The sequence below is a fragment of the Trachinotus anak genome, unplaced genomic scaffold (genome assembly GCF_046630095.1).
Source record: "Trachinotus anak isolate AG129_WGS33_773 ecotype Australia unplaced genomic scaffold, CSIRO_AGI_Tana_v1 ptg000010l, whole genome shotgun sequence".
Lineage (NCBI taxonomy): Eukaryota > Metazoa > Chordata > Actinopteri > Carangiformes > Carangidae > Trachinotus > Trachinotus anak.
The window spans coordinates 12,509,952-12,532,925 of record NW_027273861.1 but is presented as its reverse complement, the minus strand read 5'-3'; the positions used below and the strand labels follow the sequence as shown (position 1 = coordinate 12,532,925).

The following is a 22,974-nucleotide window of genomic DNA, read 5'->3' as shown; positions in this document are numbered from 1 at the left end:
AAGCAACACTTTAATGTCTAACTGATTCACATACTGCTCATTGATTTAATCTATGACAAAACATTTTATAAACTGATAATATGTTTTGTATTTAAATTATGCATTATAATAGATTCATGTTTCCATTTAAACTTCAACTTTATAGACATGAAACATGATAAATTACATAAAACATACAAAATGTGTTTGTAAAACAAATATACCTCAGAGCAAACTGCAACATAAAACCTGGAGTACATTCAGCTGTCATCATCCCACCCAATCGTCCAAGATCACCGTCGTGGAACAATAATCGTCAGCTGACTCATTAGATGAGGTGAGACAAAAGAATTTCTCACTGTGTTAGAGCTGTAGCTGCTGTATCCGACAAGTGAATGTACCTGAGTTAAAGCTGCATTGTTCCCATTTGAAACATGGTGGAGCTGAATTGCGAAGCAGCAAACAATTGGGAAAACTCAAGTAAAGTGTTTCACAATTCTACATAAACTGAATACTTTGAGTAAATCTAGTTCTTCCATCTGAGTGTTCTTGCACCTTCAGCTGCGTCACACTGCGTGGCTCGGTAGAGAAAATAAGGCAGCTAAACTGACTGTTGTATGCAAATCATGTCAACTTCCAACCTGTATCCACGCAGTGACAGGCAGGGGACTGTGTATGCTCTTTTAAGAGCTAATTTAGATACTTTAAAAGGATCAAAAGGACAAGATGACAGGAGCCTCATAAACAAACTGCTAGGGTTAGCTGAGAGAAAACACACAGTAGCTTTCTCTCTCTTTTCTTTATCTTTTTTTCACTCACTCATTCAACCCAGACGGTCACGCGATCCCACCCATCATTACCCCCACACATATTCTTCTACCCCAACCGCCACACACACACTCTCTCTCACACACACACACACACACACACACACACACACACACACACACACACCCCACAGATAAAAAGGTTATTTTCTGTCCTCGACTGTTCTGATGGGATAACAGTCTGACCTGCACCGGCATGAGTCTGCGTCCATATCGCACCATCACAGAGGGATAAAGGAGTTAGCGTGCCTCCATCGAGATGTGTCCTGTTCCACCTGGTGGAGATGAATGCTCTTTATCAGATAACACGTCTCTAACATTGCATACTGCAGTGCAGTCGTTTCACTCAAGCAACATGTGAGTCTGTGCGGATATGAGTCAAGTGTTCAAAGACTGGAGGAGTCTTTAAACACTGAAACACTTTAAAGTAAGAAAAAGATGGACTGGTCCAAGGTGAGAGGAGAGCTGTAATGCCAGCAAGACAGCATTTCTCTGTAATATGATACCAAAACAAATAATAACCCAAAATCAAAAGCACGAGCAGAATGTATTAAGAATTTTATCATGTAAAGAAAAATTATTTCCCTGACGTGAATGTCTTCCAACGCTCCAACGCACCATCTATCCCTGACATGAGTGCAGATGTTGGGAAAGATGTAAATCTCAGTTTGTAACAGTTGCATGTTTTCAGTTTCAGCACTGCACGGCTGAGTTCATGAATGTTTTTCTGGTGATGTGGACCAGACACAAACAATGTCTCATCTGTCAACATACTTACAAACTTGTTCTACTGCTCTACAGCTTTATGACTTTATGTTAGGCTGCTGTGGCATACACAATGTGATCTATAAATACTCCATAATTACAATGATAATTACAATGATAATAAAGGTCAGTGATTACAATGGTAAAGAAGATGGCACAGCTTAGGAGCATTATGTAAAGAGCTGCACTGATGCATGTGCAGAGTTCATAAAGAATTTAATATAAGTGTCTTTAATCGTGAAATTTATTAGCATTTTGATCTTTTATGAGAGTTTACGCACAGCTTTTATTCACTATGAGAGCCAAAGAGATACAAAGGAATATAATAATAAAACAGAAATAATAAGAACCAAAATTTGTATATAATTGTTCTCAACTAAATGTCCTGTATACAATTAAAAAAAACATACTAAACATTGTTTTATCATCTTGATACTTTTTCCTATTTTTTATTTAAAAAATTGCTTGTAAACATGATTGAACTGATGACATGTCTCAGAAATCCACTACAGCTGTAAAACATGTTAAATACAGTACATTTTATCTTGCTCCATAGCTGTTATGGGTGTTTGCTCATGCGCCACTATGCCTCCAGAAAGATTTCTGTTATGGAATAAAAGACAGTTTACCAAAGGTCAAACCAGGAGTTTGACCTCTCTAACTTGAATTGAACCCAAACATGAGTAATGTCACTTTGTAGAATAAGAAACTACACATTTCTTTATGGCAAACAAATGGCATACATATATTTAGTAGCAAATATAAAATATAAAACTGAATTTTTCCTTAATCGGCCCAATGAGTGGCAAAGGGAAGAGTTATCACATCAAAACATCTCTCTGCATTTTGGATTTTAAAAAGGTCAGAAGGAGAGAAAAAAAGAAAAGACATATTGAAAGGACAAAATGCCATAGTGATATTTTCACACTTTTAGGAATGGAGTGTGTGAGGCCCAAAGCCAGTATCAGCAGGTTAACATATATTCATAAGTGCATAAACTAAGACCATGAAAGAGAATAATAAAATTTGAGAGTGAAATCTAAAAAGAATATGGCCCACACAAATAAACAGAATCATCCGGACTAAACCATAAAGACTCAAAAAGATAATGCCATACCTCCAAACAAAACATGACCAACATCTGGTATATTTTTACATGCAAAAGGTTTTACTCTGTAAAAGTTTCTTTAAGAAGATATGCCTTTGGCCCCTGTGAGCCTCTGAGAAATCTCCTAATCTGCTACTTCCACATGGACCTTTGCTTTCTTTGGGGCTGCAACTACCCATTTATTTCATTGAAATCAGTCCGAATTGGGGTGGTTTACAATTGACACAACGAGTTTGGCATGACCTTTTCTCCTTGCTGTAAATTGGTACTCATTGAATCTGAAGGGGGAGGTGGGTTGCTAGAGGAGGGACGGTGGGGAGGAGGGAGGGAGGGTTGCGTTGGCTGGGGGCCGATGGGGGATTGGGTGGAAATCACAGCAGTGAAAATGGCAGTGTGGTGAAAGAGGGGCCTGATTGCATTGGGACAGCATGCGAGAGGGAGCAGCATGCTCAGCCCAATCAGAGCGACATAAGGAAAAAGTGCTCTTATCAACCAGTAATGGCCCACTTGACAATCACACAGGCACAAAACTGCTCTATTTAACGCTGATTGCAAAAACTGCTGCCCCCCCCCATCTCAGAACCACAGGACTCCCCGAGATCTCCCTGCCACCTCCCAGCTTACAGCCAAGACCCTTTCCTGAATGGAATTTATAATCACCCCTCTTCTATTTCCACGCTAATTGTTATTTTAAGACTTACGTTGTGTATTATGAATTTAGTGCTGGTGAAATGTCTGCCTTGATTACTGTGTTTATTGCTGGCATTGAAGACAGATCCACCTCAGTTCCACCATCTTGACAGGAGGTGAATGGTTAAACAGGAATCTCTCTGTTTTAACCACCTGGCTGTTTATCTTAGTTCATGTCCACTTTTTAGTGTGAGAGAGTCCTGCTACAGAGCACATGTGTACATGGAAAGGTTATTTATGAAGCTCTGCAACACATGCTTTAAAGCCTACCTGATTAATAATTTAATTAACGGCAAATCAATAGCTATTTCAGTCTCAGTCTCTAATAAGATGGCCTTGGAAGTTTTTTGGGTTTTTTTTTTTTTTTCGGATTTAAAAATTTTGCTTTTTGGACATTTAACAAGGTCTTGAAACGTATTAGCATCAACTAATGTGGGGCAATATGGCCAAAAATTTTATCACAATAAAAATCAGTGGATATCAATAATAATCAGGATAAATGTCACATCATTATTGTGTTAAAACCTAAAGGCTGATTTTTGCTCCTCAGTGAAAGTTAAATTATCTGTCTGATTTGTAAAGAAATTAGACAGATAATTGTGGTTTTAATCATTTATGTCAGAACATGTCACAAACCTGAGGTAGAACATTCAATACATAATGATAAAATACAATTTAACTAATATGAAACCTAATGCTAGGCATGGAAATTAATTCAATTGAACATTTATCGACAATTTGTTATATTTCTGTTGAGGAAAATTATATCGCAATAATTATCATTATCATTTTATCATCCGGTTGTAGCATCAATGGATATCTCCACATTTGATTTCCTCCTGATTATATGATATATCTGTATTTTCTTGTATCAGGAAACTTCAATAATTGTTCATATTCTGTGTATTTGGTAGTTTACCTACTCGTTATGGGACATTATGAGAATAATAACACTGACACTGACAGTTATTTAGCTCTTGTCCCACAAGACTTTAACTTTGTAAATAAACATCTGAACAGTGCTTTGTAAGGTTCTCAGCATGAATACTGTGAAATGTAGCAACTCAAATAAATCGATATGATATTAATTCAATATCTTGCACCTGTGTTCTCATACCATTTTTATTATTTGTTTCTTTGTCTCTACTTTTCCTCTTTCTTTCTACCTTCCCATCCCACCTTCTTCTCTTCTTTTCTTCTGGCTTATGCAGCCTGGTCGCCTCAGACATCCACAGACGTGCGTTGACGTCCTGGTGTGAAACAGGAGGAAAGGAGTGCAGTGCAGAGAAGCTGGTGGGTGCAAATGTGTCACAAGCCCACAGAGTATACCCACGGTCTGGGTGAGTACGCCATGTCAAAAGAGGACAAAGAAACAGGGATAAAAAAAAATGTTTTGATTTATGGTAGAATTAAATGAGCTCTCTTACTTTATCTCTTTTTATGTACATGTATTTTTGTATTGTCAAATTTGCACAGTACAAAAATTGTTGCTTGCAAGCTTGAAGTGCAGTAGCATTGCTGTGTTGCTGTTTACATGCTGTTAACTTAATCACAATTCACAATCAAAATCAGAGTTGATTGTCAAGTTCAACAAAAACACATGACTTTCTTTTTTTCTGTTTATTTACTCTGTATGTCACTTCATGTTGACACACACAGCTCAGAGTGAACTGTATCTAATTCTGTTGTGTTTCATTTTTTCTTAATCTTTATTGAGAGAAATATATTTTCAGTACATCAGAGGATGTTTGCAGATGCTAATTGTCATGACTCAATAAAGGATCATTTCCTACAATACTTCTGCATTTCAGCAGCTACATTAACCTCACATACAGCACAGTGCATTCTGAAAGTGTTGAGACCCCTTCAGTTTTTTCACGTTTTGTCATGTTGCAGCCTTATGCTACAATCAAATCAGATCAATACAGCATGCACATTAACACTCGAATGATTATTTAAGAAATATGAGCTGATGAAAGGCTTGAGGTTGCATGCTATGAACGTCTGGTTTATTTTAATTTTACTCGACGAATAAACAAATAATATATCTAAATGTTTCACACAAACTCTTCTTCATTGCCTGTTGCAGTTTATATACTTTTACATTTGTGCAAGTATATGTATTTTGGAAAATTGAGATTTAAGTCACCTGCAGTTGGATTTTGATCCATGATATAATTTTGATTTTATGTTGCACAAGCACTAATATTGACCGGTTTGGAGATCTATAGTAAATCTCACTTGCATTAATGAAAGGGTGGGCTAAAAGGTCTTTCAATTTGTGAACATGAAAAAGTAAATGTGGGTGATATTATTTAATCGTGCTAGTAAGATCTACTTTTTTGAGAATTTGTGGCAAAGCGCAGACTGACCCCACAAAATTTAAGGTCAAAGTTATACACTAGATAAAGACCCTGGGTTCAACCTCCTTTGTCCAACATCAGGGTCAAGTTTTGTTGAGAAAGATACTGAACATCTGCCAAGCTTAACCTCTGACCCTCCTGTGTAAAGTTTCATAAGATGTAATGTATATTATGTAACATTTGAAAATGATCTGAAATTTCCCGCTTGCATGGCTGGATTACAAAGAAACACATAACAACTCCTTTCCTCTTCATGTTTTTATCGGTGATCCTCAAGTAGAAAGACTCCGAAGCTTCATCACATCATGAGACAGAAATATGGCTCCCCTTACTGGTCAATACTGATACAGGCATAACACTTCAAGTGGATATGAAAATGAGCCAGGGTTATATATTAAAATTCAAAAGCCATGTCTGACATATTGTTTGATGCTTCAACACATTATCAAAGCAATGAGGAGGCTTGTGTATTTACCATAATAGAAAATGTAGAATATGACGCTGTGCGGACAAAAACATTTATTTATATTTCCACAAGAGGGCCACAGAGGCCCTGCAGCCTCATTTCATCCTGCTCAGCTGTTCATGTGTCTTCTGATGTTGATACTGTGGGTGTTGCCACTGACTCAGGGATCCCTGTTTGTGCTGGGTGGACTATGGCTCACATACTTTATCAAATATTTATCAACATGTATCTGCCAAAATCAGATTTGGCAGATATATGGGGGTGGGGGGTGGGGGGGTGGGGGGGGGGGGGGGGTATTATTTATTATTATTAGTATTTAAGCATGTGTTGAGTGGATCTTTAAACTTCTAACAGCATTTTCCCTATTATCCTATAAACAATGAGAAGTAATTAAAACTTTTTCTCATGGTAAATGGATAAATGGAGCACATCTGGACTAAATTAAAGTTGACTTGAAAGAATATAGTATATTTAGAAGTATATTTATTCTAGTAGTTAAGTGCATTTTTGAGCTGTGCTTTGCTTCTTATAAGATTTTATAACTTATATAGATAATTTTAAATAACAAGTTATAAATCCTGTACAGTAAACAGTAAAATGTTGCTCATACATTAATACACCACTATAAGAATAAGACAATGTAATATAATGTAATACACTGTACATCAGTCACAGGCACATTTTTCAGCATCACAGGCGCCTGTACTTACATTTTGTTGATACTTTTTACTAAGAGTATGAATGCAGGCTTTTAATTGTGTGCTAAAGAGGTATTTTGACTTTGTGTATTTGTACTTTTACACAAGTAGAAAACATCTGATCACTGCTTCTAGGGTAGAAATGAAATGAAATGTTCGAAACTGAGAAAGCAGATTGCAGATTTAAACATCAGCAGACAGATGTATGCTCTTAAATCAGAAGCGATAATGACTAATGTGCGTCTAAAAATAAGCAGCGCAGTGCAGTGTGTGTGTGTGTGTGTGTGTGTGTGTGTGTGTGTTGTCCTGACTCCTGGTTCAGGTGTCAGTGGGACTGAAAGTGTCTCTGAAAGTGGAAACCAGTCTCATTGGCAGCATCGTCACGTGATCCCCCATGGCAACCGGTGAGTGTCATCAGTTCCGCTGCAGGAGAGGTGCAGCCTCAGATGTCCTGCCGCACTTCACAACTCCTCCTCAGGCTCATTTGACTTCACACCGGCCCACACGTCTTTCCTGCAGACCGAGCACAGTCCACAGCCCCCTGTCCATCTGAAGTATTTTTTTTTTTTTTTGGTTTGTTTGTTTTGGGGGGGGGGGTGGGAGAGAGAGGATTTATGAGTGCGAACTGGAAACCATGAGTCACCTCAACCCAGGGTAGGTGCAGTTTAATATATATATTTTAATGTCTTGTCCAAGAGTGCAGTTGAATTAAACTGTATTACAAGACATGTCCGTTTGGTATTTTCAGTCCGTAGACATTTGTACATGCAGGTCAGAGTAACGGTCTATTTTTTGTTTACCTTAATCTTGACTCACATAGTATAGTGACTACAGAGGCATAATTGACTACTTTTAATTGACTAAATCTAAGCTAAAGCTACTGCTACTCAGTAAAGGCCATAAAGACTAATAGAAAATCCTTGTGCTTTACAGTCGACATAAGTGACACTACTATTTTATTTCTAGTTTGGTGCAGTGTGTAAGCAACAGTCACAAGTGAGACGCAACTATCTGTAGTTGGCTCAAACCACAGCTGCTTTTAGGCTACTGGACTAATGTACTTTACTGCAGACATCAAAAGACTCTGAGCACAACCTGAAAAGAGCAGAAGAAACAGCAGAAACAAAGTTGACAACACTATTTTTTTCGAGGAGGTTTTGAGATACCACAAGGAAAATTCAATTTATTCTGTTAACAGTGGTCGAATGTAGCTAAGTACATCAAGTCAAGTATAATTTTAAGGTACTTTACTTGTGTATTTGCATTTGATGCTACGTTACTGGTAAAGTCAATATGCATGTTTGATTTTTTTTTTTTTTTTTTTTTTTTTTTTTGTGGCTCCAGGTCAGACCTTATTATTTCAGCATAACTGTTTTTTTAATGACTTACAACCCCTTGTATTAATTGATTGATAAAAAAAATATATAGAGCATTTTAGTCACTACAGATGAATAATGAACTACCTTTACTTTTAACTCAAAACATATCCCAATGCCACAGTTAGGCTAGTGTAATAATAGTACCACTAAAAACAAATGTAAAACTTGAAAACAGCAGTTTTAGATAACAAAGTGCTTAACTGATGACACTAAACAAGATGAGGTAAGACAAGAAGTAGAAACAGAAACAAAGGCAGTTCTCACTCTTTTTGTTTTTACTGCTTTGACACATTAGCATGATATATTTCTGTGCCTCCTCAAGGTGTCACTGGGTCAGGGAACGTCATATATAAAATGATAAGTGATAGTTTAAGCACCGTACTCATGGTCCTGAGAGAGATCTGCGGTCAAAGCAGCGGAGCACCAGAGACAGATTAGGCAGGTACACAAAGAGGAGGCAGACGGGGTTAAGTGTGCCATCCCATCTAATTCCTGTACGTAATCAGACACCGGTAACAGACCCTATAGTTGTAAGATCCTGTTGTCTTGTACACAAATGCTCGAGGAAATCAAATCTGCGTTGGAAAAAAGAACTGCCTTCAGACAGGCTGGGCTCTAGAAGACCTGATGTCTCTTTAATGAGGACAAGAAACAACTGCCAATAAACAAACATGGTGTTGTGCCCCCACTAAACCATTTGATTAAGATTCTGGTTTTCTGTTCGCTGTAATCAAGAACTTTCCTCTTGGGGAAGACAAAGCTTAAGTCTGGATGCCCTTCATGAAGTGAGGCCTTGATGACATTTGCTCAGCTTTGATGAATTCAGTGCCTCTGTGTTTTTATCGGCCATGTTTCTGCAGACTTATTTCAGCCTACAACAGTCTGACAGACAAACATCTCACCGGCTACTTCAGCAACACTCGGATCAGAAGACACTTGCAGAGAGCAGGGCTGGTATGTAAACTCGACGATGATGATGATGATGTAGTGACAACTGGCTCCAAATGTAGTCTGTCTCACTTCAGGAAGATTAAAATCAAACTAAACAAATTCAAATTGAAATGGCCCTTCTTGGAGTGACCATATGTAGATATAATATTGCCAAAGTACTGTTTGAATACTGGCATTGACTTACAGGATGTTCAGAACATTTATAAGGGAACAGAAACAGGAAACAAAAAAGAAAAACACTAGCAGTTCAATTTTTGTCAAACTTTCACCACCAACTAGTCATTATCTTTATTGAGTATTGCCTATTAAACAGTTACTATCACTTTCACGAAAGTTGCAGAAAACATGGTGTAAAAGCCGCAAGGAATTTCAATTCATCCGGCATTGTATTGCAGTGCTGCACTAAGTAACAGCTCTCAGTGACCTCAGTTTGAAAATATCGTTATCTTTCCTCAAAAACGCATATTGATTGAACACTGCTGAGACTGTTGTTGTTATTAGATCAGCAGGAGTGGGCGTATTGTTCCAGACAAAGAGTACAGGCACAAGCTGATCCAGAGAGCCCACCAGAGACATGTGCGTGAATGCCTGGCCCAGGCCATTTTCCACAAGGTGCTGGAGATGGAGGTGAGGCGAAGACTGTCTGTCAGAAACAGAAACAGTGGATTAAAAAAAAAAGCACTGTCAGCTAATCCTTGCTTCTCATCGTATAATGAAGGATGCTAATTTGTTCTGTGCCCCTCCCATGCAGCGTCTCCATCAAATAGAGATCAAAAAGAAACTGGAGGAGTTTGCAAGGAGGGAAAGAGTGCATAAGATCAAGGTACATCATTTACATTTAAACACTGCTTTGCAAACCTATTTTATAAACTAATGACTCTTGCATGATATGACGTAAAAAAAACGTCCATTTGCAGAGTGTTGATCTATTAAAAAAGTCCTCCTCAGAGTTTCTATGGATACAGAGGATTCAATCTGTATGAGTCAAGTATTTTTCAAATTGAAATTATACATTTTAGTGACATAAATCATCTTCAACAAATTAATATGGAACAAAAGTTTTCACATATAGCCACCTACAGTGTAATAATAATAGATGCTCTCGTTCCGAAGGTGGAGCGCTCTAGAAGATATGAGGAAGACATCATCCGCATCCTGTCTCCACGCCCACCCACAGGAGCGAAGGGCATCCGAAAACAGCACTCTGGGCCAGAGGGGGAGCACTCTGAATCCTCTGAGTCTGTGAGTTGAACGTCTGCCTTGGTGCACCAGTAGATTGAGTGGACACTGTTGCAGAGGTGGGAGTAAGTCACACATGTGCAAGTCATATGCAAGTCTCAAGTCTTAACCTTCAAGTCTCGAGCAACTCCCAAGTTACTGTGGTGAGAATCAAGCAGGTCAAGTCGAGACCCTGCTGTAGGTTCAACCAAGACAAGTCAAGTCACAAGTTATATGAAATTCTGATGATCAACCCCAGTTTCCACATTTAGATCATTAAAAAAAACAGTGGTCATGAAAAGTTTTATCTTACTTTGAACATTAATGAAAACTGTTGCAGTAATGTTTTCACCTGTGTCATGGGCATAGGCCAGGGAAGACAATGTAAAATTTTCTCTCCTTAATGTGTAGGATTGTTTGGGCTTGGCGGAGGTATTCACTCTACTTAGTGCCATCCAAGTTATTACTTTTACAAAACATCTCTATGTGGAATTTGCATTATACCATGTTCGATTTCTTTCTGCAATTTGAGTGTGTTTTGACTTCCCTCACCATATAGCTGGTTTGATGACATTGCACCAGAAATAACCTCATCATGTTACAACAAAATGTAACTTCTCTAAAAATGTCTGCAAAAATATTTGATAAAAAAAGTCAAGTCCTTTTGAGTCATCTGTCTCAAGTCTAAGTCAAGTCTCAAGTCATGAATAAAAAGTCAAAGTCATGTGGACAAGCAAATCTCAAGTCCTCAGACTTGTAACTTAAGTCTGACTTGAGTCAAGTCATGTGACTTGAGTCCCTGACCCCTGCATTGTTGTAATATTGCATTTAATATGTTGCCACCTGTTAATGATGCAGGCATAAGTTTGGTCAATCACAACTACAAAAACCACAGATTCAAGTTCAATATAGATTTTCTGATCCAGATTCCTATTTTCCTTGAAATTTGACCTTTAATCACAGTGTTCCCCTCCTGCAAACAAGAGTAATGTTTTTAAATGCTAAGTGGCAGTTAAAAGAGAGATATTATGTCTGAATTAAAAATTTTAACCTTTAGGTCTGGAGCCTTTTTAGGCCAATCAGTGTAAGATGAACAGGTGAATCAACCCAGCCCTTTAAAATATAAAAATATTAGGTTTCATTTACATTTTGTACTGCGCTCATGAGTAAAATAAGTTTTTATTGCCTGAAAAACACAGTGTCAAAATGCGTCATCCATCCAACTTTAGTTCAAACCTGACAGCTGGTGCGTGAGATATTAGGTTTGTATCTAAAATACTGACATTTCATTAAATTAATAGTGAAGCATTTAGGAAATATGTTTATTCACTTATTCACCTCTAAACATGACAAATTAACACAGTTTATCTTGCTTATTTGGTCAGTACCAAAACCAAAGCGTTAAAATGATAAGTTTAGGTTTTTAGAAAAGGTTATGTGTTTCCCCTTGATTCTAGTCTCTATGCTAAGCTAAGCTAACTGGCTGTTGGCTCCAGTGCTCTGAGGGTAGTGGGATCAATCTTCTCATCTAACTCCCAGCAAGAAAGAGTATATTTTCAAAAATTTTGAACTATTCCTTAAATTACAATGTAATAATGAATCATCCCATTGAGTTGTGTCAAAAATGAGCTCAACTGACATGATGGACAGTTTGATCTGCAGCCAAACGCCCACAATTTCACTTCATAAAAAATAAAGATCTGTTTTAATCACTCAGACTCAGTCACAGTCAAGTGGTGTCTCAGTCCAAGACATTCTTTCAGCTGATGAATGTCTGTCTGTAATGTAAATCATTATCTCTGCACGCTGATAGTTGCCATGTTTACTGACACTAAACGACTGAAGAGCTGCCTCTGCTGCACTTAGCTCATCTGCTCTGTGTGCAGACGAGAGTGTTTAAAGTGAAGTAGAAGGATTAGATTCATATTATCTTTGAAACATAAAAAGTCACAGACCTCGATGCCAGAATAAATAGAGCCAGTAATCCTGGCCTTGATCTCTGTGTTTACCCAGTGAAATCTATCTCTTCTTCAGTGTGCAAACATCCCACACTTCAGCAGGTTGAGCCTTGTTTAAAATACAGCAACATTAATATGTTTGGAGAAATGTCAGGGCACTTCTGGGAAGATAACAAATGTGCATTTTGCGCACATCTGTTGTGTCACTTATCATCAACCTATTAAATAAGTCTACCGCTCATAAAGCTAAGGTGACACTTTAATGATTTCCAAATGTAAACCTGGACACTGAAAGAGGCATGCACAAAGCAGCTGACTGCAAAGATACAAAGAAAAATGCTGACACAGAGGTTTCCACGGTGATACATATACAGTGTCATGTCTTTTCTCTGTGCTGTAGCTGGGATCGTCTCGACCCAACACGGCTCCGGGGAAGATGCAGAGGCCGGTGCGTCTGAAGCCAATCAACAGTAACAGCACCACGGCTTCACTCAGACGCAGCTCCCCTTACAGACACCTTGAGTCCTCCAACGAGAACGACCAGCTGTTCAACTGCACTGTGAGACTGTGACGCATAAGACATTAATTCATTTACCCACCTGCTTGCATAGAGGGTGTGAGGGACAGTTTTATGTTTTCTATACAGACAAAAACATTTATTTTGAGACAAATATTTTCTTCTTCTAAAATCTTCTTTAAATCTACTTTTTTTTATATATTGTTTGGAAACTACCTTATAGAGATATTCATAGTGTTCTACTGTATAATGGACAATATAGCTACATGCTCAAAAATTGATTTTGTTCAATACTAAAAGCATAAATGTTATTTCCATGTTTCCACGTCACAAATCCACAGTTTTGAGTAGCTGCCCTCCGGCTCTCAGTGGATAAACACCTCTCCCACAAGCTCTTCTTTACAATAAAAGTAACTGTTCATACATACACAGACACTGTCATTATTGTGCTGCCACAGCAACACACACACTGAAGTCTTTTCACAAATGCGGCCTCATTAACTTCCCTCCCAGATGGACAAGGAGTCCCGCAGACGTTTGACCACAAAGGAGGCCTCCCATGGCATCTCGCCCTACTGCCTCCCAGTCATCAACAATTTTGTCACCCCGGTGCCTCCGGCCACAAAGAGGAAAGAGAGGGGGGTAAAGGTCACTCCCAGCACCACACTCAGAGGCCGCAGACTGCGCCCTACCACCGCCTCCAGTGGAGCTGACATTAGTGAGGTCTTTATCTCTCCTTGTGTTTTTCCTGGCAACAAAACTTTCCACAACAAACTTACAAGCTGCAGCCTCTTTGGATTAATTATGGAAATACCATTAAAATTTCCATGAGATGCACTGATTTTCACATAGTAGGGGGAGATTGTGTTAAATGTCTTTGTGTGTGTCTTTCATAAATTTGTATCATGGACAAGTTTTGCCAAAATGCAAATTCAGAACCGCATAAAAGTTTCCAAGCATTTTCTATTACTTCATTTTCTCATTGCTCAGATCATTAGTAAATGCACAACATTTGCACATTTAACTCAGAGGTTACACCAAAGCAGACAATAAACAAAATCAAATAAACTTAAATTAAGTATTAGCGTCACAGCATTATGCATCTTTTACTGACTTAAATTTACCATGCAAAGTATTTATACTATTAGTCTGTTGTAACTGATCATAGTATAATTAAGGACAAAATGTCAGTGGTGAGACAACATGAAAAATATAATGTACTGATATAAGACTAGTTTTCATTACATTTATCACTGTAAATGCAGAAAGTAAATTTCATCTAGTCATGTCAAATTTGGTTTTAGGAATTTGAAGTCATTTCCTGAACTGGACCAAAATGATAATTAAACTGACCCCAACCTGGGATTTGTCCATCCAGGACCCCCCCATGCTGAGGAGCTCTGTGCACCAGAGCAGAGTGTGCGTGAGCATGGTGTACTTTGGCAAAACGGTGCATCTCTCCCACGACCTGATCGACATGAGGGACGAGGTCAAAGTGTTTCAGCAGCACTGTGGAGGAGAGAACCTGTGTGTGTACAAAGGCAAGCTCCGCGAGGGAGGTCAGTGTGTCACGATCTGTGATTGTGTCTCTTAGATGAGTGTATGTGCACATGTAGATAAACCATGAACCAGAGGTACATGACAAGATTTAGGAAGTCTGTTCTGCAACGACAAGCTCACAGATTTGATAAATTGCTTTCATCTACATGCTCCATCTTTCACTCAGAGTCGTTCCAGTTCATTTCAAGGCGACACAGAGGCTTCCCCTTCAGTTTGACCTTCTTCCTGAACGGGCTGCAGGTGGAGCGGCTGAGCTCCTGCTGTGAGTTCAAACACAGGAAAGGCTCCAGACTTGGCGGCAGGCACGGACACTTTGGCTTCTCCAGTGTAGAGGGGGCCTCACCCTGCTACAAGTATGGTCTCACTTTAAAGGCACACTGTGTCTCTAACAAAACAAATCTATTATAAGACAACTAACATGACAAAAAGAGGCAGAATTGTATGAGTTTAATTTTTTCCCCAAATTTAAAATTATTTTTTACTTTCTTTCCAAAAATTAGGTGAAAATATCATTGTATTGATGTGTCATTTTCTTTGTTCATTTTAAACTCATATAAAGTGTCTTTGTGTACCATGAAAAGTGCTATATAAATATAATAATATTCATTATTAAGATAGATCCCACTTTCTTCAATGTGTCTCCTTGCTCTAGCTTCAAGCAGCTATCATCAATATATTTACATTTAGTCATTTAGCAGATGCTTTTATCCAAAGCGACTTACAGAAAGGGGAACAATCAAGGTTAAGTGCGATAAGAAGTGTTAGCGCAGCAATAAGTGCTAGTGACGATTCTTTAAGTGTAGATTTGCTATGTAGTGCTAGGAGAGAAGGTGCTCTCTGAAGAGCTGGGTCTTCAGGAGTCTTTTAAAGGTAGAGAGGGACGCCCCTGCTCTGGTAGGAAGTGGTAGTGCGTTCCACCAACGGGGGATAACGTGAGAGAAGAATATATGATGTTAACAGTTGCTCAAAAGACTACTTGTGTGGGGAAGGAGTCAGTCATAGTAGATAGAGACACAAGATATGGATTTTAGCCACTTTCCCAGTTTTGGTTTTCTGGCCTGCAGCTTTAGTTGGTGGAAACCAAAACTAAAACAGTGAATATTGGACTTAACATTTATTAGATGGCCACAAACAAAATGAGCTCTGATGTTGGTTTGTCTCTGCTGAGTTTGTTCACAACTTCACCACATTAACTTGATGATTTGTATGTCAGTGTTGTGTTGGCAGCTTTGTTTCTGCTGCCAAAATAATCAGTTATTGCAGGTTTAATGGACAGATGTGAGAGTGGTATCTATCTTGTCATCTGACTCAGCGAGAAAGCGAATAAGTGTTTTTCCCAAACTCAGAAGTTATTCTTTTAAGCTGAGCTCTTCAAAACTGTGTGAACATTTTTCAGGTGCATCATAGCAATGGGACTGGACAAAAAGCCCACACCTCCACCAAAGAGAGTGAAAGAGGGAGGAAGAGAGGAGTCGGTCACCAGCTCGAAGGATGCTCCTGAGATGGAAACAGAAAGGACTGGAGAGGACGGTGCCTCTCACTCAGACTATGAAAGAAGTCAGCGACAGGACGTGGAGACTCAAGTCATAGAAGAAACAGCAGCTGAGGAGGACAAAGGCAGAGATGGTATAATAACTGAAATGTATATTAAACATGACAAGAGATAAATATAGGTAACAGATTTTCTCTGCCAAGTATCTCAATAAATGTTCTGTGTCATTACCCTCAGATTATGAGGAAGACTTTGAAGCAGACGATGAAGGCCCTATAGAAGAGGCAAAAGAAAAGAAATCCCCATCTCCAACCAGTGAAACTGAGACGCAGGTCAAAGAGAGAGACGCCTCTGAGACTGAAGACGACGAGAAGGATGGTGGGTGAACACATTTTCCAAGTAATGCCTGAGAGGGGATTAACTGAGACTAAGGTGTCATCGCACCTTGCATAGTTTAATCATTTGAAACCTGATTTTAATACAGCAGAACAGAAAGATTTGGTATGCACTCAAAGACGTTCAAACACAGCTCAGACAACTCTTTAGTCGTTAATTTGTGCCTATCAACTCTAAATCAGACCAGTTTAAAGATGTACTTCCCTATTTAGAGAGGAATTACAACTCATATTCATTTATATTTGAGGTGTGGAGAATGATTATTCTGTTGAGGAATTTAAAATGCTTTATCTTTCTTGCACAGAAGACATAAAGTCTCGTTCAGGCTCCAGCTGTTCAGGCAGCGACCAGGAGGCGAGTGATGCTGAAGCCACAAAAGACTCCAGAGAGGACGAGAAAGCAGAGCCACTGGAAGAGGTTGATCAAGAAGAAGCCGTTGCTCCGCTAGATGAAAAAGACGAACCAAATCCAGAAGAAGCAGCTGCCACTGAGGCCGAGTCTGCGGTGACTAAAGACTCGGCTCTACGGGACAGCGCCGGGGACAGCACAGAGATCGACATCTCTGACACCAGCGTCCCCTCAGGGAAGGGGGATAAACAGAGTGACGACGCCTCGGGTGACAAAGAGGCTGAGAAAACGGTAGATGAGGGCAAACAGGAGGAGGGGCAGGAACAGGAGAGGGGTGAGTATAAACCAGCAGATACAGCTGTGGAGCTTTCACCTGAGTGAGGAATGGATCAGTCCATCTTGTATGGAGGTTTTTCCACTATTATCACAATGAGACGAGTCAAGTCAGTGTCAGGAGCAGGTGTGTATAGGTTTGCACAGTGACACAGCCCTGACAGCAACTAAATAATGATAGTATTATGATGTAGTGGAAAAATGACGTGTCTGTCCTTGTATTTCGTTCTTATTTTTACTATGTGTGTGTGTGTGTGATGTTTCTATAGTGTGTTTCTGTCTGATCCCCATTTTTAATGTCAAAACTTGAAGATGTTTGGATATTAATGAGTCACGCTCACATATAACCACATTTTGATTGCATTTCACAATGTTTTTTGAGAAAAGCCTTGTTGAACCTATGCTTGCTTTTTTTTAACACAGTTTACTGCTGCACTACATGGTCTGGGTTAAAATAAAAAGTGCTGTGAAATAAATAAACAATTCAAAAATATAGCTCAGAGAACAAAGTGAAAACCCCTCAGGGGGTGAAATTGCAATCAGAAAAGGAAAAGGAAGCTGCCACTGATGTAAAAATAGATGTATTTGCATAGTGTACTGTATATACTTAAAATCCCAGCATTTCAAAAAGCATAAAATATGGATTTGTGAAGAGCTACTGAATATTAATGTATGGAGTGCACCCAAACAGATACAAGTAGCCTCATTACTTCTCTGTTTTATTGCCTGTAAATATTTAACTTACACATGTGTATAAATGTACCATTCATGACACTGGATTCTTGGCGGACTTCCATTCAAACTGTGCTCATGGGATTAATTTGCACAAAACACTTAAGTGCCAAAGTTTTTCTGTCTTTCTTTCAGTTTTTTTATCATCTAGAGTCTACATTAAGTTTGCATTGTGTTTCCGTTTTTGTTGTGTTGTGTACTGGACAACGTTTTTGTTTTTTTGGTGTGTTTTTTTTTCTTTGTGTGCATTTTAATTATCATTTTGCATGTTGTGTTTTTTCCTTATGTTTGCACCTGGAAAGATTAAAGAAACGTTTTTTGTTCATGGCTGTATGTTTCTTCATTGGTTCACTTCTCTCATCGCATTTGCATCATAAGAAATACTGTCCTATTCTTTTTAACATTTGGACATAATTCGTCATCCTGTTCCTGTGGAAATGTGAACTCATATCGCCTTTTTTTTTTCTTTCCCAAGCTAAATCTGTGCAGGAGAAGCTTGCAGAAGCCATACTGAAGGAGTCCCACTGCAGCTCTGAGCCCGAACTGAGTGACACCAGCACTGAGGAGGAGGAGGAGGCCACAGATAAAGGCCACGAACATAACAGCAATGGTACGAGATTTTCATTTTCATTAAAATGATTGTGTAAGCTACACAAGACAGTTCTTGCAGAAAATACATTTTCCTCAATTTTTTTTTACAGACGCAGTTCCAGAGAAATCAGTGACATTTACAGAGCAGACCCTCAGAGAAGAGACGAAATGCGTGGAAAGTGTCGGTGAAGCTGAAGTGGTTCAGGATCACGAAGAGACGTCAGAGCCAAAAGAACAAGATAATGAACCTGAAAAAGAGCCTCATGAGAACAGTGATACCAGTAGTACTACTAAAGAGGAGATGGTCAAAATAAATGAAGGTAATGGAAACACTGCAGCAGAAGAAGAAGCAGCAGAAAAGGATAAGTCAGAGGACACAGCTCCCCCTCCTGCATCTGAAGAGAAGATGACAGATGAAAACAAAGCTTCAGAGCCACAGGAAGATGCAGCAGCTAAATCCACTGATGCAGACGCATCACAGAAAGATGAAGAAAATGAGGAGAAAACTGCAGAAGTAGAGGAGTTGCAGCCAGATGAGACGGGGCAAGGGGCAAAAAGCAGTGAGGAAGATGAATCATCAGTGTCAGGGCCGAATAAAAAGACTGATGAGACGGCAGTGTCGGATAATGCAGAGGCGGAGGAGGCGATGACAGCGGGTGAGACAATGGAGATGAAAGCAGAGCCCTCAGAGGAGCGAGAGGCCCTCAGCTGTGAAGAGGCACCTGTAACCGACACAGAGGAGAGGCAGCAGGCAGACAGCAAGCCCAGAACTGAAGCATCAGAAACAGAAGTCACAGCAGAGAACTCGAGCAGCTCGTTGGAGGGGAGCGCAGACACCATGGTGGAAAAAGCAGCAGACCTAAATGAGGACAATGCAAAGGATGAGGACAATAAAGATAATATTAAAGAGGAGGAAGCAGAGGAAGTGTCAGCAGCGGAGGCAAGTAAGGATGGCAATAATCAGGAAAGGCTGGGAGAAGAACAGATAGAAAAATCTGTGGAAATAGATGAGGTGGTAGAGAAGGAGAAAAGTGAAGAGGACAGTAAAGAGGAGGAAAAACAAACAAACGCAGATGAAACACCAGAAGGCGAAAATAGTGAGGAAAAAGAAAATAATGAAACTGACAAAACAGTAGAAGAGGGGAATGACGAAAGTAAGACAGAAGAAAAGATAGAAAATGAAATAATTGTAGAGGATACTAAAACTGACTCAAACACCGCAGAAGAGACAAATGAAGAACCAGCTGAGAAAACCCTTAACGAGGAGGATAAAATCGCAAATGAAGCGAAAGCTGATGAATCAGGAAAAGACAGGGAGAGTGAATGTGTAGAGAATAAAAATGATGAGGAAGAATCTGAAGCAAAGGGAGCCATAACTGATAAAACTAATGAAGGTGAAGAAATAAAGGAGACAAAGACAGATGCTGATGGAGAAAAGGGTGACAAAGCAGAAAAAGAAGAGAAAAATGAAAACGAGAACAAAGCTGAACAAAGTGAATCTGAAAAGAATAAAGATGACAAAGAATCTGAAGAGAAAGAAATCATCACCTGTGAGACCGGAGAGGGAGAGGAAACATCTGCGATTGCTGAGGAACCTGAGAGAAATGCAGATGATGTGAAAATATCTAATGAAAAAACTGTTGAGTCAAACGACATCGGTGACAGTGAAGCAGCAGATGAGATTAAAACGGCCGAAGAGATGCTAAACAATGTGATGGAGTCTGAAGACGTTAAGAAAGAAACTGAAGGAGCAAGTACCAACAGTGAAAAGGGAGAAATTGATGCAGAAAATGGGGAAATTTCTACCAGAGCAGAGAGCCAAACTCATGAAGACGAGACAGACGATGCAACCGAGAACAAAAATGATGTGAAAGCAGCAGAGCATGTTGAAGATGAAAGAAAAACGGAGGAGGGACCAACTGAAGATGAAAGTACGGAGGTAAAAGAAGAAACTGTGGAGGCTGGAGATGACAAGGTGGACGAAGGTCCTGACACAGATGTTGTAGATAGGGAGGCTAAGGAAGGGGATGACAGTGTTGAAAAACAAGATGAATCTGCTCAAAGAGATTCAGAGCAGGAAACAGTGGGGACAGAGATAAAAGAGGAATCTACACTAGAAGGCCTAAATGCAGGCAGGGACGACCATGAGGGAATTAAAGATGAAAATGGCATCAAATCAGAGCTCGATAATGAAAACAAAGATTCAGACTCAACCAAAAATAACGATGATAACATCAATGAGATGATCGTTGCTTCTTCAGCCGCTCAGGCACAATCTTCAACATCCATAGATTTTGGTTTAGATGATACAACTCGTGTATTAGATGAGTCCATTGCAATGTCTGACCAACAACCACACTCTGAAGAAAATGCTGCCTCCGTCGACCCCCCTGTTGCAGACGGAGAGAATGGCGCAGACATGGAGGAGGCGAGCAAGGCCTCAGAGGAAGGAGCGAGTGTGCTGCTCAAACCTCAAGCACAAAACAATGAGACTGACAACGCAGAAGAGAGCGTCGCAAAAGGCACAGAGACTCCAGAGGCCCTAGCAGCAGAAGACAACACAGATCTGGTCACGAACTGGGTAACCATGCATCAAACGTCAAAGTTTTTCGAGACGTTTGTTGAACCTCTAGAAGACTTGAGGGAAGAGGCCCCACACACTCAAGCGTCCATCTCCAGTAAGGAAGCAACAAAATCACCAGAGCTGTCGAGATCCGAGAGTCCACTTAAGATGGTGAAGGTGTCTGAAAATGAAGGTGAAGAGGAGAAAATGCAAAAAGATGAAAATGAGGCGAGGGAGATCAACAAAGTGAGAGCAGTAGAGTCAGACCTCGAGAGCAAACAAACTGAAGATGGTGGACCTCATGAGGATGACCCTGTCAAAGATACACGCCAGGAGAGTAAGGAGGAAACTGAGGTGCAGGACCTCACCTCAAAAACAGAGACTGAAGACAATGATGAAGACTCTTCAAACAAGCAAAGAAAAGGAAGCAGGGGATCTCTAGAGGAAGACAAAGTGCAAGATGGACCAACTCAGACGCCAAATGAGATTTTCAAAACTGAAGTAGAAAGCATTTCGGGTACTCATCATTCAGTTGGCAGTGACAAACCTGAGAGTGTCACAGAGAACGTTACTGGAGAGAAAACTACTGATAATGATCCAGAGTTGAACGAAAAACAAACAGAAACTGAAGAGATTAAAGGTCTTCTACCTTCTTCCAAAACAGAGAAGCATGGTGAGCATTCAGCGAGTCCAGATGGACTGAGAGACACAACGGGAATGCAGGGAGAAACAGATGAACAAAGTAGAGAAGTTACAGAAATAACTGACTTTACAACGTCCAAGTCTGAAGATGGAAGCCTAGAGGAGTCCCACAACGGAGAGAGCCAGCTCAAACCGTCTGATGGGAGCATCAACGGAGAGAGAAGAGACGTGCAGCTGATCCAAGACATCAAACACACTCTCAGTAAAGACAGACTGAGCACTTTCTCAGTGGATGAGACATTGTTTGGTCGCAGTTCATATCCTTTGCTGACTGCTGCAAGGACAGAGAGTGGACATTAGAGCTGCACGCCTCAGACACTGGCACTAAGGTAACAGATATATATGGAAGCAACATCAATCATTAAAGTTGATCAGTTGTTTAAAAAAAGACTATAAACTTCCAGAGAGACGAGAAAGTACTTTTGCAAGCTTTTAGACAATCAGATGGCACTGAATATTTGTGGTGATCAGGAAATTAGGTTTTATCTGTCAGTTGATGAAACAATGAATTCAAGATGACATTAGTTTTGACAGAAGCCCTCAAGTGTCCCGTGGTTTCCGTGTTTACATTACAGTGACTTCTTAAATAGCCTTCATCCTTCGATCAGCAAAAAGAAGAAGCTGCACAATGAGTTTTGAGTGACGCATAAAATGTTTACAATAGACCATCTCTTCCTATTGTTGGTAACAAAGAGGCATAGTTTTGTGAGGTATCAAGTACAGCTGCGATCACCTATTACCTGCAAACAGATACTCTTCCACTCACGCTCACAAATGACTGAATAATTCATCGTTGTTGGACTCCCACAGTTTAGTGAGCCCTTAGTACACTGACTAGGCACAAGCATGATTATACAGACTTCAGCTCTGGTCAGAGAGCTTTCATCACTCTATGTCTGTGTTATTGACAATTTTGGTCAGTGCTTACATAACATAATTGTTTGTTTAGATGACAGTATCTAGACAGAAGAATAGGGATACTTAGTTAACATTGTTAATTCAATCCTCATTACTCTGATAATTACTTAAATAAAGTTGATAACATTCTGAAATGTCAAATCTGGGCACTGATGTGTGTCATTATTGCTGCTAATACTACCTCTTTTTCAAAAAATATACTTAAAATTTATTTGTATCGCCTTATCACCTGATTTTTATGGCTGGTGTGTGATTGTGAGGCTTCATCTTTTCATTTGGTATCTGTCCGTGACTGATCACTTGTTTGATTTGGCCATTCAAAAAATAAAAATGAGAAGTGAGATGGAGAGTGACCTTCTGCTTTTGTTCCCCTTTAAAAATGAAATTGTATGCACATGCAAAGTTGCAATCATCGCACAT

The 22,974-nt window shown here is 39.6% G+C and overlaps 1 protein-coding gene across 1 annotated transcript; it reads left to right on the top strand.

Annotated features, from left to right (window-relative positions):
- Positions 1–7,093: 7,093 nt before the first annotated feature.
- erich3 (glutamate-rich 3) lies at positions 7,094–22,900 on the top strand. Its single transcript, XM_071487609.1, has 14 exons — positions 7,094–7,550; positions 9,136–9,229; positions 9,728–9,853; positions 9,978–10,049; positions 10,340–10,468; positions 12,803–12,961; positions 13,433–13,642; positions 14,298–14,478; positions 14,646–14,832; positions 15,876–16,105; positions 16,209–16,349; positions 16,672–17,049; positions 18,256–18,390; positions 18,482–22,900. Exons 1-14 carry the CDS (start codon positions 7,531–7,533, stop codon positions 21,934–21,936), a joined length of 5,517 nt encoding a protein of 1,838 aa, XP_071343710.1. The 5' UTR covers positions 7,094–7,530; the 3' UTR covers positions 21,937–22,900.
- Positions 22,901–22,974: the final 74 nt, after the last annotated feature.

Excerpts from the sequence above, each read along its gene's own strand:
- erich3 (XM_071487609.1), top strand. The coding sequence starts at position 7,531 with ATGAGTCACCTCAACCCAGG. Across the intron at positions 9,230-9,727 it reads ACTTGCAGAGAGCAGGGCTG|ATCAGCAGGAGTGGGCGTAT; the intron begins GTATGTAAACTC and ends TGTTGTTATTAG. Across the intron at positions 14,479-14,645 it reads AGGCAAGCTCCGCGAGGGAG|AGTCGTTCCAGTTCATTTCA; the intron begins GTCAGTGTGTCA and ends TCTTTCACTCAG.